The sequence below is a fragment of the Lagenorhynchus albirostris genome, chromosome 11 (assembly GCF_949774975.1).
Source record: "Lagenorhynchus albirostris chromosome 11, mLagAlb1.1, whole genome shotgun sequence".
Classification (NCBI taxonomy): domain Eukaryota; kingdom Metazoa; phylum Chordata; class Mammalia; order Artiodactyla; family Delphinidae; genus Lagenorhynchus; species Lagenorhynchus albirostris.
The window spans coordinates 58,850,961-58,877,854 of record NC_083105.1 but is presented as its reverse complement, the minus strand read 5'-3'; the positions used below and the strand labels follow the sequence as shown (position 1 = coordinate 58,877,854).

General features: G+C 49.9%; 1 protein-coding gene and 1 non-coding gene across 8 annotated transcripts; one reads left to right on the top strand and one right to left on the bottom strand.

Moving 5' to 3' along the window:
• Positions 1-311: 311 nt before the first annotated feature.
• SMARCC2 (SWI/SNF related, matrix associated, actin dependent regulator of chromatin subfamily c member 2) lies at positions 312-19,451 on the bottom strand. 7 transcript variants are annotated; one of them, XM_060165890.1, is made up of 30 exons: positions 19,298-19,451; positions 17,105-17,224; positions 16,399-16,484; positions 15,865-15,946; positions 15,677-15,769; positions 15,010-15,079; positions 14,710-14,779; positions 13,933-14,008; positions 13,632-13,763; positions 13,414-13,529; positions 12,618-12,742; positions 11,549-11,608; positions 11,354-11,391; positions 10,955-11,085; positions 10,599-10,670; positions 8,737-8,850; positions 8,145-8,298; positions 7,371-7,463; positions 7,018-7,137; positions 6,864-6,926; positions 6,273-6,531; positions 5,873-6,034; positions 5,536-5,600; positions 5,209-5,344; positions 4,966-5,132; positions 4,433-4,567; positions 3,052-3,433; positions 2,643-2,726; positions 2,304-2,369; positions 312-1,741 (listed from the first exon to the last, which is right to left on the bottom strand). In XM_060165890.1, the coding sequence occupies exons 1-30, from the start codon at positions 19,406-19,408 to the stop codon at positions 1,665-1,667; spliced, it is 3,459 nt and encodes a 1,152-aa protein (XP_060021873.1). In that variant the 5' UTR covers positions 19,409-19,451; the 3' UTR covers positions 312-1,664. The 7 variants fall into 7 exon arrangements, with proteins under 7 accessions (XP_060021873.1, XP_060021874.1, XP_060021870.1 ...); XM_060165891.1 differs by having other exon boundaries at positions 7,018-7,134; XM_060165887.1 differs by having other exon boundaries at positions 2,304-2,726.
• Positions 19,452-20,316: 865 nt separating this feature from the next.
• On the top strand, positions 20,317-20,398 carry TRNAS-CGA (transfer RNA serine (anticodon CGA)). The gene has a single exon. It is a non-coding gene; the product is annotated as a tRNA-Ser (tRNA).
• The last annotated feature ends 6,496 nt before the right edge of the window (positions 20,399-26,894 follow it).

Here is a 26,894-nt window from a genome sequence, read left to right as displayed (position 1 = left end):
GGGAAGATATGAAGCCACCACTTCTGAAAGGATAAATAGACAAAATCTCTGGGATGTGAGGATGTCCTTCCAAGTCTTAAATGGCTATTTTGAGGGCAGGTGAGAGAGAGCCTCTGCCCAGTCCCTGCACCAGTCGTACAGTCTGGACAGCTGTGCTGCCCTTGGCCTGTTTGGGAGAGAGGCCCAGTGCCTCTGCAGCCCCACCGATCGCCACTGCGAAAGACTCCAGGAGTGCTGCCCACAGCCTGATTCCCCACCCCCCCGCCCCGCCTAACAGCCACAGGTAAGAGAACACAGAAGGCATCCACAGATGGAACTGAAAGCAAATTAATTTATAAAAAAAAAAAAAGAAGAAAAAAAGAAAAAGAAGAAGAAAGAAAAAAGAGAAAATTTACAGAAAACTTTTGAACAGAAGAAAGGTGCCAAGACGCAGAGGAAGAGAAATATGGGGACACGAGGAACACAAGGCCTGGTGGGAGGAACCAGGAAGATCTGGTGGAGAGCCTGGAGTCACTTTCGCCTTCACACCAAGGACGAAGAGCGGGGAGCTGGTACTGGGGGCACTGGGATCCGGGGAGCAGAGCTGAGCCATGAGCTGCGAGCAGGGGGTCGGCCCTACCCTAGGTCGGGCACCCCCTCCCCGGCTGCTGCCCCAAATCCCAAGGAATCCCTAGCTACTGCCAGCCACGGCTCTGATGGTCTTGGTGGGAGAGGGAAGAGGTGAGTGGGGTGACCCACCCAGCCCTAAGAAGGAGGTGCTTAAGTGCTTTTGACAATTTCACGTTTTTAGGACTTCCCATCCTCTTAGAGCCCCTCTCCACATCTTCTGGGAGCCCGCTCGCTGACAGAGCCCAGGCAGGAGGCAGCATAGCCCCGAGCGCCCTTTCTTCCTCTACTGCCTGCCACAGGAACCCCCAAAATGTGTCCCCACCAAATACACATACGCTGACATCAACTACGCAGGAGACTTTAAAACACAAAGCTGACATTCAGAGGGAAAGGGGCCATTGGCTGAGCTGGGGTGGCCTAAAACAGCAACACCGAGGAAGCAGCAGGAGAGATTAGTGGGAATAAACTGGGGGTGGGGTGGCCAAGGGGGTTCGGGAGCTGCCTCAGTCACTAACGAGAGGCCGGAGGAGACAGGTATCTGCACCCTGTTCTATCCCCAGAGCTCTCCCCAGAACCTAAATTCCCCTTTCCTAAAACTCACCTCCCTCCTCAAAATATGTAAAAGTTGGATTTTTTCCACTGGGTGGAGGGAGCTCCAATGTGGCTTTTTTAAAATCTCTACTTCCTTTTAAAGAGCTTCACTTTTTTTCAATCCATAAAAAATGCAATAGTTTTGAGGGGATGTACCCTTAGAAGTGGTTAATTAGAGCCTTGTATAAACACTTCCCCCAGCCCTTCCTTTGAGGGCAGCATCCCCATCCTATCTTCTCTCCCAGACATTAGAAACATCTTTTCAACAGAAGTCCTTGAATAATCCAATATAAAAGTGCATGCCTCTGACAGGCATGGTGGGGGCTTTGGAGGGGCAGGAGGAGCTTTCCTTACGTAGTGATGAACTCTCCAGGCTGGGGAAGGGTCCCAGTGGTGGGGAGAGGGCTGTTCCTGGAACCTTGATATCCATGGGGGGTGAGGGAGAGAGATGTCTGGCTGGCTCCTCACTGTGTGGGTGGCACAGGGGTGACTGTGCCTGGACTCGGGGCCGTGGGGTCTGGAGGCAGGGGGGTGCCTGGGTCTGTGGAGAGAAGGGAGCTGCATCAGCTGGGGTGAGCAGGAGAGAGGGCTCCAGACCCAGGCCACCAGACAAACAACCGGGCATGGCATGCAATGGACAGGAGGTGAAAGAGTACCCACGGTGTACCACGGTGTACAACTTCCTTTCCCCGACACCCTTTCCCACCATACGCTGGGAAAACTGGGATACCCCAAGTCATCCTTCTGCCCCCAAGGGAACTCTCTAAATGGGGCACTTGAACGTGACGGGAACAAGCAAAGGGAACGCCAATCATCATGCAGACAAGCAGCCGTTTTTCCAGTTTACAACGGAGATGCTCTGTGCCACAGGACTCCTCCATGACCCACCAGTGAAAGGCCCCAGCGTCATCCCAGGGGTGGCAGCTGCCAGGCTGGGGAATGGTGGAGGACAGCCAGAGAGGCCCTTCCCTCCTGTGTTCTAATTTTACCAGAGCGTTCAAAAAGGGATTGTGGAAGCTCTAGTACCTGAGCCCACCGCCCCGCCCTCCAGCCCTCCACGTGGACCCCTCCCTCGCCCTTCTCCCCTCCAGGACCCTTCTCACCTGGCAGTGGGCTGGCACTGGGCAGGAGGTTGCCCTGAACAGCTGCCACAATGGCAGGGCTCTGGGCTGCGGCGGATCCGAGCCCCGGCCCAAGAGGCAAAGAAGATGGCATGGTGGTGGTCGCCGGCAGGTTAGGATGTAGAGGGTTCGCCATGGACACAGGCAGGTTAGGGGGGGGGAGAGTGGCCGGGGCGAACGGGAGATGGTGGTGATGCCCATGCAGGTTAGGAGGAGGGGGGAGGTTAATACTGATGGAGTCGGCTAGGCTACCAAATGGGATGATGGATGGAGCAGGGGGGGGAGGCGGCATGCCAAAAGGCAAACCCAAAGGAGCATTACCCGCCACGCCTGGGTGCCCGCTGCCTGGCACTGCCCCTGGCATCATTGAGGGAGGAGTTTGTTGGTTGGGGAACGGTGAGGGGCCTGGGAATGAAAAGGAGAGATCGAGAAGATTAGAAGCATACAATCTCACTTGCCAACTCACTTTCACAGCGAGGATAACCTCGTCACTCCTAGGTGCCACCTTCCTTTTTCCTGATACTAGAATAAGTGGTAAAGCCTTGGAACAAAATTCCCAAAGTCTGGGACTGGGGAGGGATCCCTGCTGGCTTAGGGATATAACCAAGGTCAATCTATAGAAATCGAGGCTGAGCCTCATCTCCACTCCTATCCCATATCCCCTCTGGGGGAACTGGCACGGTCACCCGGATCCCTCCAGTCAGCGAGAGCTTCAGAACCCATCACTCACCGTGGGGTCCAGGGGGGGGTACCCCTGGTGGGACTGCCCCAGGCTGGGGGGCTCCAGCTGTTTGCGGCTGCTGTGGCACTGCAGTTGACCCTGCCTGCCCAATCTGTTCAGAGGGGCCCAAGCTTCCGGGAGGGGCCCCACTGCCCGCAGAGGCAGGGGCCATGGAGGCTGGAGCCAGAGCCAGGCCGTGGACAGCGGGTGGCCCAGCAGCGCCCGCAGGTGGGACAGGCTGGGAGCCCGGGGGCAGGGCTTGCGGGGGCGGCTGCTGCTGTTGGTGCATTTGCTGGAAGTGCTGCTGCCGGGCCCTCATCTCCGCGTACTTCAGCTGCTCCATGTGGAAGGCTTGTCTGTCGGCCAGGAGCTGCTGCCTCTGATACTCCAGCTGCCAGAGCCAACGAAGAACGGTTACTCGGGTTCAGGAGACCCCAGAGGCGAACGCCTTGTCCCCTGCTTTGTCTTCTGACAAACCCAGACTCTCGTTCTGCCAGTTCCCCACGCCAAATCTCACCCTTGTGCTTGGCTTCCTCCGTGCTCCCCCGCCCTCCCCTCTCCAATTCCCCCCACCAGGTCTTCTGGCTGCCCGCTGGCTTCTCACTGCAGTGGACTTAATCTGGTGGCAGCCCTTGCTCATTTCAGCTCCAAAGCTTTGAATCTGTCGTTACTTTAATCTGGAAAACCCCTCCAGTTCCTCTTGTCAAATCATGTTCTTTTCTTCCTTCAAAACTGGAGAAAAACTCACCACTCTTAGGAAGCCATCCCAGATCAACTCCCTAGCCTCTGAGCTTCAGCCTTTATTTCGTTCTCTCTCAGGACTTTTATACTTAATTGGAGACCTCTTAATTTGCATTTGTCAGATACCTGAAGCATTAACTGGTTTTGATGTCTCCATATTGTATGTTTGATATCTTCAATTGGGGAGATCAGGGTCAGAGTCCCTGTCTTCTAGTTCTTTTATATCTTCTCAAAATCAAAATGATTCAACACCTTGTCCATCCCATTCCCTTTCCAAGTTCACCTCCTGGATCTGAAGCCCTTACCCTCTCATCACGCCTTAAACCTGTTCAATCACTCAACAAATCTCTATTGAGAGTCTACTATGGGCCAAGCACCCTTCAAGGACCTGGAGATGCAGCAGTCAAAGAACCGACTAGAACGTGACCCTGGAGCTGACCTTCTGTGGGACCTCGGTCTCCAGGCTGCACCTGTGGATTGCTTATCCCTAGCTGCCTGGGCTGACTCCGGCTCCGGCCTGGGCTAGCCCGCTCTGCTGTGTTGCCCTGTTGGCCTCAGGCTCTCTGCACTGCTGCTCCCTCCATCCTAAACTGGGGCCCAGCCCAGTGTCAAGGTGGGACCCCACCAACACCCAGGGGACACAACTCACTGCTTCTCGCTCCCGGTCCATGATCGTCTCTAGCTCCTCAAAGTGCCGGAGTTTGATTTCCAACTTTTTCATCTGGGTCTCCACCAGCAGGGCCACCAGAGATTTGATCTTCCTCTCCTCAACGGCAGCCAAGTGCTAAGGAAGGAGGGGTGGGACGGCCCGTCAGTGGGAGGACCCAGCTGAAGACGTTCCGGGACTGAGAAGGGTAGCATGGAGGCTGCCAGGTTTCAAGAAAGAACTTGCTGTGGTCACAACCCAGAAAGCAGCACAGGCTTGACCGATATTTTTAAAAGAACATGAAGAGAGAGAGAGAGTGGCAAAGGATAAGACAAGGTCAAATAATTAGAGGGTGAAAACAGGCCCAGTGGTAAAGGCTTAAAAAAGCTTAGAGAAGAGATGACCGAGTCTCCCTCTCACGATCAAAAGGGAAAGGAAACAGGCCAGCGTCGTTTAAGGATGACAAGAAAGGATTTCTTCCAGGTGACGTGAGATGAGGGAAGGGGCACCTCCTCCCCTGGGTCTCTGGTCCTCACCTTGGCCTTCACGGCAGCGGCAGCCAGGGCAGCGGCCGCAGCGGTGGAGAGGTTGCCCTCGCCGATGTCACGCTCCACCTTCGTCTTCCTTTCCCCCTCCGACTCCACCACTTCCTTCAGCACTTCCTCCTGCCCTTCCTTGGGCTCCTTCTCCTTCTCAGGATCAACTGGGCCAGGAAAAGGGTCTTGAGCCCTACAGCCTCGCTTCCTTCCTGGACCCCAACCACCATGCTCGAGGCTCACCTATCGGGTCCCCGTCACTCTTCTCTGACTCCTTCTCGCTGTCGCCGTCTTTCCCTTTCTCATCATCCTTCTTGGGCGCCTCGCTGGTCTTCTCCTTTGCTTCTTCCTCTATAGCCCCAACTCCTTCTCGTGGTTCCTGGAGTCCCAGGAAAGGGGGGAGCATCAGGGCGCTGGTTCGCACACAGAGGGCCCAGACCAGGAACTGAGTTTACGCCTCTTACTTGGGAGGTCCAGCCCAGCCTGCCTGAGCTGAACGGAGCCGGCTCCCCCCACCGCGGTCCACGCCTGTCCCCTCTGCCCTCCCAGCCTGTGTGGGTCCCGCTATACCTTGGGCTCCTTCTTCTCCTCTGTGGCCTGGCCCTCCGCCCGCGCCTCGTCAGTCCCGCTCTCCTCTGGGCCCGGGGGAGAGGAAACGGGAAATGTCTGACACAGTCTGTCTACAACGCTCTTCCAACAGCCCCTTCTCCTAGCCAAGATCTTACTGGGAGGACCAGTGGGGAGCCACAGTACCTAAGGTAAAGCCCTGGGAAAAACAAAAGCCCCACCAATTCTCCCCATTCGTCTTGTGCTCTGAGGCCAAGTGGACGCAGGGATGGTGTGGGGAGGCCAGGTGGCTCAGGCTCTTGGTAAAAAGGGAGGAGTCCGGGAACGTGCCAGGTCTTACCAATCCGCTCAGGCTCATCAGAGGTGGTTCCTGCAATGCCACTGCTTTCCAGACCAAAGGCTGGGTCTGCTTTGCCTGTCACTTTGGCTGCTTCTTCCACTTTCCGAACGTGGGCCTCCACCAAGGCTGTGGGTACTTCTTCCTTCATTTTGGAGAACTCTTCTGTAAGACCCAGAGAGGGTGAGGCTGGGAGCGGGCGGTAGGCAGTTCTGGCTCTCCCTGTGAGAGCTTCCTCACAAGCCCGGCTCTTCATCTACACCTTCATGGAGCTGGACAGGTGCCTGGGCTGATGCCAGCAGCAGACAAGGCCAGGAAGGCAGCCAAACTTGAGGGGGTTTCACGGCCTGAGTACCCAGCCCTTCAAACGCAAACCGAGAGGGCCAGGACCCCTCCGCATTACCTAGGGCTGACTTCGCAGCAGCGGAGGCCACGCGAGGGTCGACGACAGAGGCCAGGAAGGCCACGGTGCTCATCACAGGGTTGCCGGACTGGCTGAAGGGGATGGGCTGGTAGGCCAGGGGGCCCAGGGAGGCCTCTGAGTCCTCCAGGTACGGGTCTTCAATGGGAAGCCGAAGAAAATGCAAGATGCATTCGTCCTGTGTGCGGCTTCCCACGTGCTCCGATACTTTGTTCCAGTCATCTTTGTACATTTCCAGTGCCTGGTGGTGGTGGAGACACAACCTCACTTAGCCACTTTCCTTGAAGGTCAACACCCCCATCCCACTAAACGGAGCTGCTTCAGAGCTCTCTGGGTTGTGGTATTTGTGTACTCTGCTGGATCCAAGGGGGATCTGCAAGTAGCACTAAGACAGGACAAGGGGTTAACGAAATGGTCCCAGTCCCTGGCCTGGAGCTGGTCCTTGGGGCAGGTGCAGTGGGCGCCAGGAAGGAGAGAGGCTGGGGCAAGATCATGCTCTCCCCACTCACGAGTGCAGCCGGCCCCCTGGCCACTTCCGTTTTCATAGGGCTCCCCTTCCCTTGCCCTACTTACCTCCAGGAGTAGCAGGGTCTCCTGTTCTGTCCACTCTCTAGTGGCACTGGCCGCAGCTTTGCTCTGCAGGGGAAACACAGGTGGGTCAGAGGGAGGAGCCTGCAGCCTCAAGGAGCGAAGGTGCACCACGCCCAGGCAGCCCGCACCTCCGTACCTTGGAGGGGACGTTCTTCTTTGTGTACATGTCCGTGCGCAGCCCAAAGTTCTGCATGTCTGTCGGTTTCTCCTTGCCTTTATCAGGGAAGTTGAGCATTTGCTGGGAAGCAGAGGTCTGCTATTTGTGGAAGGGAAAGAAAGAGGTGAGTCCGAGTGACTGCCAGGAGCCAGGGGCAGACAGAGAGACAGGACAGACAGAAGGAGCTTCCTTCCCACAGCCAGGGACACTCCTGGGCGGGACTTCCTCCCTCACTGCTGTAGCTCCTCTGCTCTCATGGCTCTTCTTCCCGGGCAGGGGCCCCCCAATAAAGGGGCAAATAAGAAGCCCAGCGGGGTCTACACCCCACCTACCAGCTCTGGCTTGCCCTTAGCCGTCTCTGGCACCAAGTCATCCAGCTCTTTGCCCTTTCGCCCAGCCTTGGTATCAGCATCAACCTGGCGGCCCTGGGGGACAGAGCTTGGCGTCATGGAGGCTGGGCAGGAAAAGACCAGGCCGAGGCCCTGGAGGCCTCAAGAGCAAATGCCGGGCAGCTCGCAAGCTTGGGGGGCACTCATGCCACTGTTCCGTACTCCCTTAATGATTGTTTAGATCTGTAGTTGGCATGATATCCACTTGTATTCACATGGATCTTTACAGGTTCTCTTAGGATTTAGGAGCTGAACAAGTAGGCTCTAACCCTACACGTGTGACCTTGGGCAAGCCACGTAACTTTTCTCTTCTTAATTTTTGTGATGTATGAAATGGAAGTGGAAAAAAAATGGAAGTGACAAAAATTATGAAGCAAAAATGAAAAAATGTTGGAAACGTGACAAAGTTAAAAAATTTCATGCAACTTAATTTTAAGCCATTTTTCTCTATCCGCTCCGTCCCCTAATTAGCCTGTCTGCTCCCCAAGGACAAGAAGCATCTCTTCTGCCTCAGCAAGTCCTCACAGTCTTGGGCACAAAGGCTGAGAGAGGGTGCTAAATACATGGGGCTGATTCCTGTGGCCCTTTGCATCCCCTGGGAAAGGAAGAAGCCTCAAAACACTCCTGAACCATTACCCTAAAAAACCAGAAAAAGAAAAGTGCGAAGAAGCCCCGTTTTGCCCAATCCCGCCCTGTCCCCACAGCCCCTCGCCCTACCTGCGGGGTCTTGGGCTGCAGAGGCACCAGCCCAGACGGTGTGTCAGCCAAGACGTGGAAGTGCGAGGTGGGCGGAGGCCCCATTGGTGTTGGTCGACTCTCGGCATCCACCTGGTAGTTAATAAGACCCCACTGTTCTAGGAAGGCATGGACTCTGTGAGGAGAGAGGCAGAGACACGGTCACACACGGGGAGGAGGGCTGGGGTGGAGCTGGGGCACCCTCTTCTCCACTCCTCCCACTCCCTGGGAAATACCGCCTCCTCCCAGCACCTATATGCCAGTGACACCCACGTCCACATCCACAGCGGGAGCCTCTCTCCATACCCACCCAGCTACTAAACATCTCCCCTTGCATTATCTCGCTGGGTAGGCTCCTTCACTACGGACGCGCCCCTCCTCCATTCCTCCGCACTTCCGAGAGCGCCCCTGCCATTCCCTAAGTCACCCGTACCCGAACCTGAACTTCGCCTTTCTCTAGAGATGTTCTTTCCTGCTCGTCCCCTATGCTCCTTGCCGGCCTCTCTACATCAGCCAAGAGACATCTGTGGGCATTCATCCTCAGGTACCCGCTGCCCCTCAGCTGCAGACCCACCTCATGATGGCACAGACATCACCCGCCAGGTTCCTGCGGCAGGCAGTGGACGTGAGATACTCTTGGGGGTTCAGCCGGTAAGTGTCGATCATGAAGTTTCGATAGGCCAGGTAGCTTAGAAAAGAGAGAGATGAACGATGAGAGGGCTGAAGGGTAGGTAAAACGATAAGAGAGCTAAGGACTCCTCCTGTGTGACAGAGACAGAGAAGAACACCGCAGCTGACTCAATACACACTGCGGGTCACTGTGTGCTAGACACGAGGGGTTCAAACCTTTGATGGGGTTTTTAGTTAAATGAGTTATCTCCTTAGCTGTACTTGGGGATGTTTCATCCAACGTTTTTTGGCTGTGCCACTCGGCTTGCAGGATCTCAGTTCTCTGACCAGGGATTGAACCCAGGCCACCGCAATGAAAGCCTGGAATCCTAACCACTAGGCCACCAGGGAACTCCCTCAATCCAACTTTTGAAAAGGAATCAAAAGGTAAGAGAAAGTGCCCTTAATTCCAAAGGCAGATGTTAAAGGGAAGTCCTGATCGGTGCCTCCACCTCCTCAGCATGGCGTGGTCTTGAGAAAACGTGTGTCAAAGGTGGAAAGGTCTAAGTTCAAATCCTAGTTCTATTGTGATGGCCTTCAACTTTTTGAACCTCAGTTTCCTCATCTGTAAAATGAAGTGTCTATTGAGAATTAGAAAGGTCTGTAGAGGTTTAGAACAGTGCCAGGCACACTGTACTAGCCCCCAAAATGGTAGCTATTGTGTGGTATAGTGTAAAATTTGAGAACATGAGCCATACTAAAGGACTCAGATCCCAGCTTTACTACTCAAGAGCTGTGTGACCTTAAGCAAGTGACTTAACACCTCTACACCTCAGTTTCCTTATCACTAAACTGAAGATAACAGGACCTACTTCTAAAGCTGACATGAATATTAAATTATTCAAGGTATGTAGGACACTTAGGATAACGCCTGGGAGATAGTAAGCTCTCAATACATGTAGGCAATTATCATTTACTATTTTACACCAAGAGTGCAAAGTGTAGAACAGTTCTAGTTCCAACTCTGCCTGCAGATCAAGTTGCACTCCTGTCATCTGTCACTACTTCCTCTGGAGAGAGTAAGGCTTTTTCACACACTGTTCTCCCCAGGAAGAGGAGGAGGAGAGAACCATACCAGGCTTCAGGGAAAGAAACATGGTGGAAGGGAAGGTGGCCCCGGAGCAGGGAGTGGGGAAGCTGAGGAGCAGCTGGGAAGCCAGCTGGTTCAGTCCTCAGGGGGCCTGGGCTCAGCACTAAGTCCCACCTGCCTCACCATATATATCCTGGAGCATCCCTAACCATGGAAAACACCAAACTGAAGCCAGGCAGATTTGGCCCGGCAGGAGGAGCCTTGAAGGAGATGAAGACTTCTGAGCCCCAAGCCCAGACTTTACAAAACACATCTCTCCATCCCTTAAATTCACAGACTTGGGTCTTAATAGTCCCTCCTCCCATTTTTTCCTATCAAAACCTACTCTAAGGGACCAATAGCAGTCAGTTATATTTTAGTCAAAGCTACTGCTTATGCTAGAGACATGTGCATTTTAGACAGCATGAGTAATTATGGATGGAGAGGCTCTGTAGGCACCGGAGCAGATACCTGTTTTGAGCAGAAGAGGCATATGCTTAACATGGCCCCCAGGCAAATCCTAGAGAGCAGTGGTCACAGTGCTGGGCTGAGGCTGCCTGTGGGCAGAGACCATGTCTCTGTAAGCCTAGCACAGTGCCTGGCTCATGGAAGGAGCTCAAGAAATGTTTGCCACACTGGACTGGGAGGAACAAATGGGGACACAGGAGGGAGAGCATCATGAGCTGAGATTTCCTTACATTTCTGGAGTCTTGGACTTGTTCTTGCCGTTGAAGAACTCAGGGAGAGCCCGCCGCTCTATGGCATGAACACTGCAAGACAAGAAAGGGTGCATTCGGAGGCTCTAGAGGAGAGATGAGACCCCAAAGGGAGGAAAAGCCTGGAAGACGGGGCAGCAGGAAGGAATGAGACGCTTGGGGAGAACTCTCCGCCAGGGCTGGAAGACTCTGAGACCAGGAGCTTCCCTAAAACTGAACTGTACCCCGGTCTACCTGGCTGAGGAAGAGGTAACTCATTTGGAGGCAGGAGGAGGAACAACATGTTGATCTGTGGAGCAGGAAAATGAGGATTTAGTGAGAAGGTGGAGCACCGATACCTATTATAGTCAAACCAGGCAGCATAGCTTGGGATGATGATGTGATGGGTCTGTTCGGTCACGTTGTCCTCATGCAGGTCCGGATTCTTGGTCTGCTCCCCCTTGTTCCCCGTGCTGTTCTCATCCTCATCCTGCGAGTATGGAGGCTGCTGGACTCTCAGCATTCCCATCTTGCCCCTAGCAACCCCCTGCTTCTCCTATACCCCAGGAATGTGGGCACTAAAGACGGGATGGGAATGAACAGTTCTGGGCCCCGGGACTCAAAGCGTCAGAGTTTTGAGCAACAGCTAGAAATCGGGTGGGAGAAGTCTGGGCAGTGGAAAGTTCTGGGAAGAAGGAACTTTATAATCACAAGTCAGAATGACATAGAGAGGTAGGGCCTCTCTAAACTGGCTCCACCTTGCCCGTGGTCTCCATGCTTTCATCCTCTTGTTCATCTGAAAGAGAGAGACAGCAAGATAGCAGGCTGGAGCCTCCTCAGGGGCCGCAGAACTAGTGTGCTTTCGGAAAGGCCCCGGCAGGCTAGGGGCAGGTGACAGCCTCCCCTCCCCTCCTTTAGGTGTTGACCACCCTGCCCCAAGCTCCCCATCTTACCCAGGTCAGTCATGGTGCCTCCTTTGACTGGGGCTGACTCCGAGTCCTTCTTAGTATTGACTGCCAGGGGAGAGAGTCATTTTCACAGACAGGTTCTGCCTAAATCAAGCCCTCGCCTCTCCACTGCTAACAGTTCCAGAGAGCTCACTTTCTCCAAAAGCTTGCCCCATCTGATCACAAAACGTAGCAACTTCCTCCAGTCACAATCATTCTGTGGCTTGAAACTTTCTCCCCTTCCTGCCACTTTCTCCCCGTCCCCAACCAAAAATTCATTTAACTCAACTTTTTTCTTATAAAGAAGCATCTTCTACTCTATGAACACTCATCAATCATTCTTGTCTTTGATTGGCCCTTATCTCCATTCATGTGTCTGTAAGTTCTTCATGGACTGAGACAGAGTCTGACCAAATCACTCTGTAGAGGAGTAGTGGGATCTTAAACATTTTTGAAAGCAGAGGACATTTTCCTCCACTGAATTCACACACAGCAGCTCAGGAGAAAACATAAATAGAGAGGAGAGCTGCTCTGATTGATGAGGGGGTGGAAGCCGGAACTCCTCTCTCTCAGTGGCCTCCCCTATCCTACTCCGGAAACCCACTCCTGGATGTCTATGGAATACAGACTGTAAACCAGTACTGCAGAGCAATGGTCTCCAAAATGGGGACGCAAAAGAGGGTCCACTGAAATACAGGCAAAGAATATCAGAACCTCTCTTTATATTTTTTAATCTTATCCTCTACATTTGCCCATTTTTAGACAATGTATGTGTTTTATAACGCTCCTAAAGTAGTGGTAAATAGTACACGTGTATAATTTGTGCTCGAATATATTTTACTGACGGTATGTAATAAAAAAGAGTTTGGAGACAGAGCACAGTCCACAACTCAGATAGGGATGTGAAGTTCAAGGCTTGTCTGTGGTGATGAAAATGGTTTCAGTAACCAGCTAAGCTTAAGGGAAAGATCCTCTACACCTGGAGCTGGGCCTGGGAAGTCAGCCCACCCAGGGGGTTTGACACAGGAAGAGCCGGACAGGGAGCGGGGGCCCAGGAGCTTGGTCTGGCCCATACCTGTCTTGGGCAATGTCACCTCTTCCACATTGGGGACCGGTGAGGGCTCATCCATGTCCTTTGTCAGGTCTTCTTGCTCCTCTTCTCTGTGGCCACGCTTTGACTTGGTGTAAGGTGTTGAGGGACTGGGAAGGAAAGAGAGAGAAAGAGAATCTAGTCACTCCTGGACAAGGAATCCCTGGAAGGTGAGGTCCAATGGAAGGGAAGCAAGAAAGACTCCCCAAGAGACGGTGAGGTACACCATGATAAATATAATTAACACTGCCGTACGGTACACATGAAAGTTGTTAAGACAGGAAATCCTGGGAGTTCTCAGCACAAGAAAAAAAAATGTTTTTACTTATTTATTTTTCTATTTCTTTAATTTATTATCTACTGAGACGATAGATGTTCACCAAATGTATTATGATAATCACTTCATGATGTATGTAAACCAGATCATGATACTGTATTCCTTAAACTTACACAGGGCTGTATGTCAACTACACCTCAATAAAACTGGAAGGAAATAAAAAAGGGAGAGAGACTCCTGAGGGCAGAGCTGAGCAAAGAGAAACTCATCACTATAGAGTAATGGGAAGAGGCAAAGCCCTTTCATTTGGAGATTAAGCTCTCTGTGAGTTTACTAGTGGCCGGGATCAGAAGTATCCACTGGACAGCTGAAGACCTCCTCATCCTCCCGCTCAGGCTCAGCCAGGTCAGGGCCCAGTGGTTACGGGAGGCAATTTGTCCTTCCTTCCTTCACCATGGTGTGGACAGAGCAGTAAAGGCGGGGGCGGGTTAGGGGCTGGCCTACCCTTTCTTAGCATTCTTCTTCTTAGCTTCTGGGGTCGGTGAAGGGGATGGGGAGCGCTTCCTCTTCTTATAGTTCCCCCCCTTCTTGTCCCGTCGATCCGAATCTGGGCTGTTCACCTGCAGGTTGGAGAATTGGGGCAAATGTCAGCCAACAATCTCCAGCAAAGACCTGTTCTGGGACTTGTGCTAAGGGATCAAGGAGAAAAGAAGAGCTTTCACCTCATCCGTCAGTGTCTTGGCTGAAATCTTCTTTCGGCGGGAGACAGGGTTTTTGTCATCATTTACTTCATAGTCTTCCTCATTCATCCATTCATTGAAGGTGTCTGTGTCCAGGATCCACTTTGCATGAACCTGAAGTACAAAGGCAGACTGTCCTGGAGAGAGGCCTGGAAGCCCCAGTTCTGTCTGGGGATCCTTAACAGAGGAGCCCAAGGGCACAGGAGCCTCTGCTTCACCTCCAAAAAGTGGTCTGGCCCTGGCATTCTTCTTGGGGGAGGGGGCACAGACAAGAAAAGCTCACCTTCCTAGGTTTCTCAGGAGTCGGAGCATCTTCCACAGATGCTTCAATTTCACTGGCTGGGATCCACGTGTCGTAACTGCCACGGGAAATTGAGCGTAAAGCACAATCAATGGGATAGAGTTGTGGAAAAATAAAGTGCAAACCTTTTACCTTTCTCATTTACAAAAAGTATGGGTTGTTGGGTTATTTTTTGGTATGATTATTTTTCCAATTAATATTGGGATTCTTTTCACTATAAAGTAATAAAAATGATTATAAAATATTTCAAAAATAGAAAAGAATCACTCTAACACAAGTTCTTGTGACACTCAGCATATATTTTTTCCCCCAGTAACTTTTTCTGTACAATTTTGTTTTTATATAATTGCATTGATACTAGATGTTATCGTACGTCCTACTTTTTGCAATATTTATCTACAAATCACGTGTTATCTCTATCAGTTTAAAGATTGCAAAATAGCCCACTGACTAGATATATAAATTTGCTGAAACATTTTCCCACTGTTAGATATTGAGATTATTTCTAATGTTCACTTACCAAAAATTATACTATGCTAACCATTTCACACAGAAAGCCCCAATCCTTTTAGACTAAGCCTTGTCCAATAAGTCCAAACTTCCCCCAAGACAGAAGATTTGCGTAATAGGTGGGAGGAGAACAAATTAACGTTAGACCTAAAAATAACCCTCGAAGAGTGCCTTCTCGCTTTACTAGATGCTCTAGGGCTTCTCAGTCTGGCTCTTGTACTTAAACCTGCCCCAGGAACCCATCCTCACCTGTCAGGATAGTAGCCCCAGTGCAGAAGAACCTGCTTATCCCTCTTCATGACTGGCCGTACCCATTCCTCTGGGGATAGAGACAGAGCAGAGAGAAACATAAGCTAAAGGGAGATACACACAAAATAACTCTGTACACAACTCCTGTTGCAGCAGGGGATCTGAAAATAGGAACAAAGGTGGTAAGAGGATTCAGGGCTGAAAGGAGAGAGGAGCCCAGGCACTGCATAGCTGCTAAGCAGTCCTCCACCTCCTAGTCCAAGCTGTCCACTGCAGTGACCAAGAAAACCCTGGTCTCACCTTCCTCCAGGTTCCCTGGGACAGGATACACAACATGGGAGGCATTGTTCTTATCCTCAGTGACCGTTCCCTGGATGGCACAAGGAGAAGCAGGTAAGTATGGTCCCCTCCGAATTACTCATGGATGTAAATAAACCAAAGTAAGGTTTAACCACAGATCTGCCTTCCTCATCATATTTTGCTCAGAATGGTATCGAAGTTGGTTTGCATTCTCTAAGCACACATCAGCTAAGTGGCAGAGAGAAACAGCTGGGATTGTGCAAATAATGGAGACAAATCAAAGAATTTTAAATTGCAGATAATCCTCTGAGTAGATAATCTGTCACACATGGGAAACGTACAGTCGATTTTATGTCCCTGTATGTCCCAACAACATCTGCTTGTTATTATAGAGTTCCAAAGAGCAAAGATTTCATTGATCTGAAACCAGGCAACCTCTAGCTCAGTGGAAGTAGATGCTCTTCCCCCAGGCGCATGCGGTCTCTAGGAACAGTGATCCAAATCTGCCAAGACTGGGAAATGGGAGGAACAGCGAAAGAGAGGCTCAAGGCTTTCATTCTAATACCTTTCCAAGTAGGTAGGGCTACCTCAGGGCTGCTTCTTGTACGGAAAACTTCAGAAAGAGAGTCATGGAGTTTCTAAAACCTCTCCTGACCCACCCACTCACCTGATGTCTCTTGATAATGTCTTTTAATTTCCCTAGCAGTTTGGGTTCAATTTCTGGGCACAGAAAAATGTTAGGTCGAGACAGGCAATTATTCTGTAGGGAGAAGAAATAAATGGGATGAGATTACAGGAAAGGGGTTTTGGATTCTCACCAAGGGAAGGGAGATGGATGGAGGAGGTTCCTATTACCTGCACCAAGGATTTCTCAATGGTCATGAACATTTCCACGTTGCGGTCCATGCGTGATGGATTCTGGAAATCGTAACGCCGCCTTGTAAAGAGGCAATAATCTAGTAAGCGGTATAGCTCAAGTCTGGGGATGAGGTCAGAGTATGTGACTTTTTTAACATGGGAAATTAGGAGGCAATCGTGCCCTCAGCTTTGCCAAAATCACCTGGGATCTGGGGTTCACTGATCATAACTCCGTGAATCACTTTGTACTTAGTGCGAAAGGACAAAGAAAAGCTTGAGATGCCAACCTAAGAATCCCTTTTCCTCTACAATACACACACTGATGCACATACACATACTCACTCATTCTTGGAGACTATTTTGGCTCTGACTCCCAGCCAACCTAGCAGGTCAGGCCTACTGACCTAGCAAAGTAAGAGACTTGCAAGAATGACTAGGCTCTTCCACCCCACAAAGACCCCAGGGAATCATAAAGGGGGATTCCCTCTAAACTACATGTAAGAAGCACAGAGAGAAGAGAAGGCATCTCACCATCCCTGGTCACTCTTGAATTTGTAGGCAGCTGCAAGTATGTGGCACAGGGAGCCTCCTGCTTTGAAATCTAGGAAACATTTGATCTACAAAATTGAGAAGGGAAGAAGTATGTGAGAGTTACATCCTAAATTTTCTTATGACTTTAACAATCCTTTCACAAAATCCTATGCTGAATTGATCTCCCTCTTGAAGCTGGAATTCTTTAACACCTGTGCCATTCTATCATGAGGCCTGGAAGAGAGGAGAGAAAGAAACCAATATTCACAAAGCCCCGCCATGTGCTTTACTGGGTTACCTCGTTAACCATTACAGAAACCCTACAAGGTAGGTGTATTAATCCCATGGAGAGATGAAGAAACCAAGACTCAAAAGGTATAAATGGCTTGTCCAAGATCACAGAGACACCAAGTGGCAGAGCCAGGATTTGAACACAAGCTTGTGCAAATCCAAATCTCATATGTTTTAACCATGCCATGAGTTTCATGACTGAGCTTAGACACCGTGAGATAACCTGTTGCACAGAATATTCCTAGGACAAAGGGAATGGTAAACCGGGGACTCTGCTAAGCCAGTAACACCCCAACCAGGGAAAGGGATGGTAGGAAATAACCCAAATCTCAAAAATTACGAAATTTACAAAAACACAAAAAAAACAACTCCCTCTCGGGTTTGGAGGCTTTGCCCCCGTGCTTTTTGCACTCACCGGCAGTTTAGTGAGCGGTGCATTGCTGACATGTTTGCCAAAAACTTCTTCCTGAAATTGTAGCAACTGTACAACCAGGCTAGACAGGGACTTGTTGGTAGGTGGTTCAGCTTGTATATACTGGGGAAACAGGGAAAAGGAAAGAAAAATAGACCCCAGATCAATTATCCACCATCTCCCTTATTTCTTCCCCAGGAGCTCTGGAAGCATCTGGGGCAGAAAGAAATAGTGTCTTCTTCCCCCACGTGTCTAGTCTCTAAAAAGAAAATGGCAGAAGGAAGGCCCTAGATGCCCCTCACCAAGAAGTTGAAATTCTGCTGCCTCCAGCCTAGGTTACCAGTCTTTGGTGTTGGAGGTAAAGGCAGTCTCCTACTCTCCCTCAGCAACACCCTAAAAATGGAGTTGCAGGACCCTGATCTCTAGACAACAGCACTGAGAGTTGTAAAATTCTTAAGATTCACGGAGTTCAGGCCACAGAAGCAACATCTTCAAGGCTCTAAGCGAGACAACAGTCTACTCCTTGGGGTAACTTTGTGGAAGGTCAAGATTCCCTCGATAATACAGCCTAATAAAAAAGATGCAAGGAAGTAAGGTAGGGCAAATAGACTGAGAGAATAGTTTGTACATTCTGCTTCTGCTAGGACTGGGCACAAATGTCTTCAGAGGCCTTGCTAGATGGAAAAAAAAGACCAGCTACTACCCAGCCTGGTGGGAAATAGCAAGACGTCTGTCCTTTCTGAGGAAACTGTATCGGAGACAAGCAACCCTGGGCCTTCTTAAATATTTCCATATTATGCTACCTAGCATCCTAGCCTTCTGTTCTCATTTAAAAACTGTGCCAAGAGGCTAACTTTCTCTTTACCTTTTGACCCCTTTTTCCTCAACCCTGATCACAGAGAAAAGTGCACCTTTCAGTGGGAGGTGTAAAGAGATCCCTGAAAGAAAAGGCAAATGACAGAGAGCTAAGAGCTTGAAAGCTGAACCAGGTCACAGGCTGTCAATCCCCCCAGGGCCACAGACTAAGCCCCTAGACTGATCTCCCTTCCAAAAGGTCAAAGGTAGATGCCTGGGAACCAGAGCCTCACACTGGGGTACAGACAAGCCACAGACCCAGCAGCTGTTTGTCAAGATCCTGACACCCAGAGAGACCTCCCAGGCTCATGACCAGGATCAGGGGGGCGTTCTCCTAAACCACCCATCACACTTCCGACAGGCTGCAAAGCTGGGCAGGAAGAACTGGGGAGCTGAAGGAAAGTCAGAAAGAGAACCCCTAACTGGGGGTAGTGAGAAGGAAGAAGGGCAGACCATCTCCAGAGAAAAGCCCTATGTAGAGATGCTCCTTTCAACCAGGCCTATAGACAAAGACACCACCAGGAAGAGGTCTGGTAGAAAAGACAGGTAAGGCTTGAACCCTTTGTTCACTACATTATATCTCCTGTTATGGGATGGGGGACTACGGACATAAAGTGTGTCCTAGACTCTGAACCCCAAACCCAAGGCAATGCAAGGCCAGGTGGTGAGGTGACTTCAATGTGAAGCTGAGGAATGGTTTTATAAGGGGTAGCTGCCCAGGAACTCATATACCCTGACTCCCAAAGAGGTTCTGTTGCCCCTTGTACGGAGATGGGGGACGAGCGATAGACAGGTGATCCCGGGGTGGGGGCCTTTTTCAGGCTGATGAGCAGTCGAGGGCCTGCTCTGTAGCTGTTTACCCTCCCGCTTTCATCATCTCTCTGAACACACACAAAGCACCGGGGAGGCCTCAGCCTTGCTGGTACCTGGCCCCGTGGGGAGCTCTGGCGGGCACCGTGCCGGGCACGCTGTGTGTGTGTGTGGGGGGTGTGCATTCGGCACCCCGTCCACCCCCGGCCGTCTCTCCCGGAAAAGCCCGCAAAGCGATGGCTTATGGAGGGTGGGCAGCTGGCACCGGGACCCGCCGGGCCAGCGGAGAAAAACAAGGGGCAGAGGGCGCAGCAGTGGGGGCGGGGGCTGGAATCAGAGGCTGGGGGGGGCGGTAAATGAGGCTGGAGGAGGGGCGCGGGGCGGCGGAGGGCGCGCTGGGGCCGCTCAGGACGCCGCGGGGGAGGGGCCGCGGGCCGCGGGCCGCGGGAGGGTGGGCAGGATCCGGGGGGGGCCGCGGGCCCTCGGTCCCTTTGTCCCGCCCCCGGGCCCCGCGCGGCCCTGCCCGCGTACCTTTTTGTAGTTCTTGCCGAGCCAGAGCCGCACGTTGTCGAACTGGGTCACGGTGTCCGCGGCCTCGTAGTACTTCACGTTGGGGCCGCCGTCCTTCTTCCGCACCGCCATCTTCTCGGGCTCGGGCCCCGCCGCCGCCCGCCCCGCTCAGCTCCCGCCTCCTCCTCCGCCCGCCTCCCGCCGCCTCCCGCCGCCGCCGCGGCCGCCGCCTCCCGCCGCCTAGGCTGGCCCCGGCCCGCGCAGCGCCCCCTGCCGGCTGGTCGCACGCGGCGGCGGCGGAGCGCGGGGCGCTGGGCGGACCCTGGCGGCCTCCCCGGCGGCGGCGGCGGCGGTGGGAGCTGCCGGAGCTTCGGGGAGGAGGCTGTTTCCTGGAGGGGGCGCACACTCCCCTGAGATCGCCCTTTACCGACCTGAAGCCTTTTCTCTTCTTGTCTTTCAGCCCGGGAAGTGGGGTACCTCTCTATCCTACCCCAAGGGGATGTCCGTGGCATGAGAAGCCCCCAGCCCATAGCTCCGGGTAGTCCTCACCTTGCCCATTTCTAACCCCACGGAACCCCAAATCCCAAGGAACCCCGGACCCCTTTCCGCAAGAAGTTCTTTCCTTTCATCCATCCCCAGGAGTTCCCCGTTTACGCTCTTTCTGAGCCTCCTTCGCCCCTAAGGCCATGTCCCAGGTCCGCCTCTCACTCCGTAACCCGAGGAGTCCCCTAGCCGCTACCCTGGGGGCCCAGCCCCTCCTCTCCAACTGCTTCCTCTGCAGGCCTCACCGTCGCCTCCTGAATAGCTTTACGCTCCTTGAGACCCTCATCTTCGTGGGGCGGGAGACCCTCCTTCCTTGGGTCACCTGGTCCACCAGACTCTATTCCTCTGAGCGGCGTGGAGGAAGAGGTAAGGAGCGGGGCGGGAGGAGGTCACAGGGTGTGTGTGTTTGGGCCTGGCCCGGCTTCCCTGTGTCGCACTCCCTCTGGGTCGCTATGCGGACCCCTTCTGTAAATGCGCGGCGGAGAGTGGTTTTGGAAGTCACGGTGGCCGAGTGGTTAAGGCGTTGGACTCGAAATCCAATGGGGTTTCCCCGCACAGGTTCGAATCCTGTTCGTGACGGCCGCTTTTTTTTTTTTTCTCCTCAAGAGTGTGTGAAGGGAGCCCCTTGTCTTCCACGTGTCTTTCGTGCACTTCCCTTTGTCTCAGAAACAGAAGCCAGAAGGTCTCACCTCTGGATTTGGGGGGAGGGGGCGGGAATGAGGGTGACCATGAGAAGCGTAATTATGCACCACTGTATTGGCTGCTAGGATACAAGGCACTTTCAGAGTTCTGTAACTTCAGCTTTGCAAGCAGAGTTTTGGCATACCTTGTTTCATTCTTTTGGGAGGGCATAGCAAAGGATTTGGTTGAAGAAAGGTTAAGTTTTGTTCGGGAATGTGAATAACTGTTGTGCTATAATAGTCAAAACTGGAGTTTCCAGGTAAAGAGGGCACCTCTGGATTTCATGACCAGACGTCACATCTTGTAGGTCTGATTACAATGAAGACCCGGGAAACAAGGCATTCTCTCACTGGGATTGCTGTGAAGAGCTGCACCTCAGGTATCACAGGGCTAGTGGGGAGTAACCTATTGAATCATGAACGCTGCCAATCTAGCTGGAGCCAGAGTGTGCGAAGATAACTCACTTTTTATTGAGTGCTCATTATGTGTTCTAAATTCTCCATGTTCCAAGTTCCTAGCTAGGGTATTAATCCTTCTCTAGCCTCTAACCCTCCTGTACTCACCTCAGCTCGTTCTTCCTATTCCCAATTGCTCACTGTGGGGAATATCTAGGATACCTGTTGAAGATGTTCTCTTTGTATTTTATTTCTTGCACAGCCACATCTCCAAGAAGGTTCCCCAGGGGGCAGGGGGGTTCAAAGGTAATTCACAGAGCTTTTTACACATTTACACTTTGGAGTTTCCCACCTTCCTATCATTGCTTATGCTGTTTTTTCCATTCATGCTGTTTTTCCCTCACCACTTGCTTCCCCCTGGCCCCCACACCATTATTATTTTCCATCCTCCCCGTCTTTTTACCCCTCCTCTTTGAGGTTCTTGATTACAACAGCTAGAACTTACCACCACCATCCACTAGGTTGAATGCAAGGCATCTCCTTTGACACGCTTCTGCAAAAATTAATTAAAATAAAATAAAACAAGTTACATTATTCTACCTCCTAAATAGTCTCAACTGTGTCCACTTTTCTCAGAGGTGAGTGCAGGCTGGACCCACCACTTGCTGAAGGTAGGGGTACTTTTGAGGACCACATGAGTTGATGTATATATAAAGCTTCACTAAAGCATCCACACTACCCCGGTTTAAGGTAGCCGGGGACCTTAAACCCTTCCATGGTTGCTTTTTGTATTTCATGACCTGGTCCCTTTTTTCTCCCCACTTTTTCATATTCACTACATTTCATCCACTGGTATTCTGTTAGTTCCTGGTGGCATATAGTATTTTTCTGTGTTCATGCTGCTCTCTGCCTGAAATAATCTTTCTCATCCTTACCTTCTTCTCAGTCTCCACTTAAATGTTGGTTCTCCTGGGAAGTCTTCTCTAACCACCTGTCTCCCACCATATCCTATTCTCTAATCTTTCTATGTGAAATCCTTCTTCCCCCATAGAATATACACTCTTGGCACATATAAGCCACTCCAAAAAAACCTTTTTGCGTACATGGGTGTTTTTTAACATAGTCATGTGTACATGCTTTAATCTTCACTCAGACTGGACTGTAAGCTTCTTGAGAGTAAGGACTGTGTATTTTATTTGTTTGTACCTCCTCTACTAGGCCTTAGACATAGATGTGATAAAAAAAAATGTACTGAATGAATAGAATCTAATAGGTTCTGTACTGGACTTCCTACCAAATCCCATTTTGCACACACTCTCAAATTTAAATATCTGAAGAGCCAAGACCAAAATTGACCAGCAGAGGGCAACCGACAACTATGTTGTGAAGAGAAGAAGGCCCCCATGGTTTACAAAATGGAGGATCTGGATCCAGAATAAACTGGCTGAGGTTGTTTGGTACTTGAGATACTACTTTTCACTCTCAGATGCTTGACTTGTAACTCTGGGGGTGAGAGGCCAAGACTTTGAACCTTCCTGTACAATAGATAATTTCAAATTGTAACCATCCCCATAGCCCACCACCCACACAATTCCTTCACCCTTCCATCCCAACAAATCCTATCTCTCTATCCTTATATTTTTCTTTGTGTTGCATAACCAGGCCCCCTTTCTCACTATTCTTACGTATTTACTACATTCTACCCACTGGCATTCTTCATTTTCTGGTTCAGTATTTGGCCTTGCTCTTCTGAGCCGAAGTTACCTTCTGCACCTTGGCTTGCAGTCCCACTCATTTCAACCTCCTAAGGAAGCTTCCATGAATATCCTTCCATAACAAGTTAAAATTCTCCTACTCTACTCATTCAATCCTTCATTAATTTAGGACAAACAATACTATACCTTCACTTGACACTTTCAAATCACCATGTTGTTTTCTACTCTTTTTTTTTTTTTTTTTAAATAAAATGTGTATCCTCTGGGACTTCCCTGGTGGTCCAGTGGTTAAGACTCTGAGCTCCCAATGCAGGGGGCCTGGGTTCGATCCCTGGTCAGGGAACTAGATTCCGCATGCTGCAACTAAGACCCGGTGCAGCTAAATAAATTAAAAAGTAAATAAAATAAAATAAAATGTATGCCCTCTGCCTCCAGCTCCATGCTATCTTTAATAGCCTGTGGTAGAAAACTTTGCTATGTTTGAAACCACTGATTTCTTACTGGGCTTGAGAGACATTGTACTTCCTTGCTTTTCTCTTAGAACACTGTTTCTCCATCTCATTTTCTCCCTTCTTCTGAGGAGTTTTACTAAAGCTTCATTCTTTTCCCTCCTCGAGAAAGAGAAACCCCAAGCTACCATTCCAGGCATGGCCTCTCAGCCACACCATCGTCCTATATCTCCAGCTGCCTATATGTCTGCACAGCTGACCTAATGTCACCTAAAACAGCAGTCCCCAACCTTCTTGGCACCAGGGACCGGTTTCGCGGAAGATGGAAGATGATTCTTCCACGGACAGGGGTTGAGGGGGATGGTTCAGGCGGCAGTGTGAGCCATGGGGGGCGGCAGATGAAGCTTCGCTGGCTCGCCCCGCCGCTCCCCTCCTGCTGTGCAGACCCTGACCGGTCCGAGGCCTGGGGGTTGGGGGCTCCGACCTAAAACACAAACAAAACTTTTTCTTTCCCAGAATCACATTCTCAACTTTTTCCATTTGTTAGTACTATTCTCTCAATTCCATCTATTTCCAACCTTAAGAATTATCAGACATTTTCTATTCTGCCATGCCCATCATTCATCAATCATTGCTTCCTCCATCACATCATCTATTTCATGCTTGTGTTACAATGGCCTTTCAGGTGCCCCAGTTTCACCACACTTAAATCTCTAAAACACTGCTTTCATCGTATTAATCCCGTCTAGGAATTTCAGTGCCCTATCTGTTCAAACACATGCTCCTATTATCAATATGCCTTGCCTAAATCACCCGTTTTTTAAATCCTTAATTCTTTCCAGTAAGATACCCTAATTTAATCAGGCTGGGTGTCTCCACATCACAGCCTAATTCCTTCCTTCTGTCTCTTCACCTTAAAACCAATGACTAGCTAATGCCACCCTATACTGATTTTTTCAGCTACAAATTCTTAGATCTTAATCCAAATTGCTTTTATGTGACTAAAAAGCTAATGTGGGGAAATCTAACACACAGGTACTTATTATCCCCTTGCAAGTTGTTGACTTGTTCCAAATGTTAAGAGGCTTGGATCTCTGAAGTTTATCCAGTAAAGCAAATCATTAGAGGACTTGAGCTGAAATGATCTCAACCTACACTTATTTCAGGAATGCTCTCATCGCACAAAACATTTCTGGAACTCCTTCACAGCTAGTTTATGAGCCACATTTAAATGATTCATTACTTCAAAATTACTTTAAAAAAAAAAGCTGAGCACTAGCCACCTTTATCATGCATCTGTTTTCCAGATTCTGTTCCAGATTACTTCTGGAAGTCCCTAAGGTCACATTCTTCGCTTTCTTCGCGTTCACTCTAGTGGCTGTATTCATTCCTGGAATTTCTTGATCACCTTTGGGAAGATAACTCCCAAATCCACGTCTTTAACCCTAACTTCTTTCTCTTAAGCTCTAGACCCACATTTCCTTTTTCTGGCTAACCCCCTCTTATGGGGAAGCACTTCCAACCGATTGTTCCCCAAATGAGCTCATTACTTCACCCCTGAAACCTGCTCATCCTCTTCTCCTCCCTATTCAGGTTAACGACACTGTCCTCTTATTCACAGATTAGAAACCTCTGTCTTTATCTGTGACTCATCTTTAGTTACATGCCCCTTGTTATGTGCACTGGTTGGGAGCCCAGGCTCTGGAATGACTTTCTGGGTTCAAATCCCAGTTCTTACTATTAGCTACGTGAATTTTGTCCTTTGTCTCGGTTTCCCCACATAGAAAATGGACATGATAATAGTCTTTTTTTATAAAGCTGCTGGGATGACTAGATGTTTAATATTTAGTTCGTGACTCACGGTACGTGCTCAACCTGGCTGTTAGCCCCTTTCCTCATTGCCAATATCTAATCCTATTTGGAACTCAGCTCCAATGATTCCTGAGAAAACTTCCCTCCTGCATCCCACCAGGTAGACAGTTGACCCCTTTCCTCCTGTTGTCCCATTGTACTTAATTCCTACCTATTAGCAATATGCTATTCTGTATTTCCCGTTATTTGTTCAAGTGTACGTCACCTAAGCTTTAAATTCCTTTCAAGGAATATACAATTATTTGTGTATCTCAAATGCCTAGAACCACGTCTGGCACTTGACTGGCATGCTGTAAATGTTGGCTGAGTGAATCTGGTCAGTTACTAAGGCCTGTTGATTTTTCTCCCCTCATGTCTCTGTCCTCTTTCCTGGTCTATTTCAAGTTCTAATCCTCTCACATGAATTACTGCAAAGCTTACTAATATTGTCACCAAATTTTCATTGTTTTCCCATCGTCATCAGAATCATGAATTGGAAGTCACTCCTCTTCTCAAAAACCTACCTGTAAAACTAAAGTCCAAATTCCCTGCCATGTATTCAAGGCCTACCAAGAATTGTCCCTAAATTATCTTTAGTTTTATCTTCCATTACTTCCTTCAACAAACTCTATGCTTCAGATTACACTAGTCTGTTCCCTCTTCAACATGTCCTTCACCTTCACTTGTTTTTATTCATGGTATTATCTCAGCTTAAAATAGAGATTGCAAACTCTGGTCGACTCCCAGAGAGATCAGTACCTTACCCAAGGTTACACATCACAGAGCTGTTGTCCTTGAAGTCTGGGCTCCTAGCCACTCCACTATCTTGCCTTCACATCTCCAGACCAAAACATCTCCAAATATGGCCCACAGGGACCAGAAGCATCATGTGAAAAATGCCAGTCTCTGAGTATGGGGCCCACTAAGCCCCACTCCCAGGTGATTCTGATGAAGTATAGAATTAATGACCTCTGCTCTAGAAATGGACCTTCCCTGACCACCAGATCTAGGGCAGAAACCCTGCTTTGTGTCTGTCCTGACCCTTACCCCAGTTTGTAATTACATTAATTACAGTTTGTAATTACATCTCCCCTTTTCCCAATTTATTTTTCTCCTAGGACTCATGCTACCAAACATAACATGTTTTTCTTATTATCTTGTTTCTTGTCTGTCTCCTCAACCAGAGTTTTACAGCCAGGAGGGCAGGGGCTTTGGTTGTTTTGTCACAGCTGTATGTATCTCCAGCACACAGGACAGTGCCTGGAGCTCCATAAGTATGGGTTGAATAAACTGATGAGTAACTAAAAAAAAAAAAAAAAAAAACTCTGGTGGATCCTATGTTTTTGTTTTGTTTTATTCTTTTTTTGGCCCACATTAAAAAAATATATATTGAGCCAACATTTAAAAGTTGTGACATTTAGCATAAACATTAGGATGTCCAAAAGTTCTTGAAAAAATAATAGGGGCAATGTTGGGCCCCTGTTCTTGTATAGCAGTGACCAATCAGAGCTGCACTGCCAGCTGCCCATTCGCTCAGGGCACATATTTGTCACCTAGCCAGTTTCAAAAATCTCTCTCAACAAATACAAGCGTACAGTGAAGAGATTAGGCTAATGGTGGGACAACTGGGCCTATGTCCTGATGTTACACAACATAAAGAACATCTCTCCTGTGATGTCTTTTATCCCCAGAACTGGTTAATTTGAATCTCTCTGACTCTAGGGGATTCCCTGGTGGTCCAGTGTTTCAGACTCTGCGCTTTCACTGCTGAGGGCCCAGATTCAATCCCTGGTCCAGGAACTAAGATCCCACAAACCACGCAGTGTGGCCAAAAAAAAAAAATAATAATAATAATAATCTCTCTGACTCTAGATCTAATCCTGTTTAGGAAAAATAGGGGTTAGAGGAATAAGTTAAAGGACACTGTGAAGAAGCAATCAGTCAAATCCAAGACCACTCTCTAAACAACTGGCCCAATTCTCTT

What these genes read in the sequence shown, in the direction of transcription:
- SMARCC2 (XM_060165887.1), bottom strand. Translation starts at nt 19,408, where the DNA reads ATGGCGGTGCGGAAGAAGGACGGCGGCCCCAACGTGAAGTACTACGAG. An exon ending in GATGTCTGTGCCATCATGAG is followed by an intron (nt 8,299 to 8,736) that starts GTGGGTCTGCAG and finishes CTCTCCTCACAG; the next exon opens with AGTCCATGCCTTCCTAGAAC. An exon ending in TGGACCGGGAGCGAGAAGCA is followed by an intron (nt 3,434 to 4,432) that starts GTGAGTTGTGTC and finishes TGGCTCTGGCAG; the next exon opens with CTGGAGTATCAGAGGCAGCA.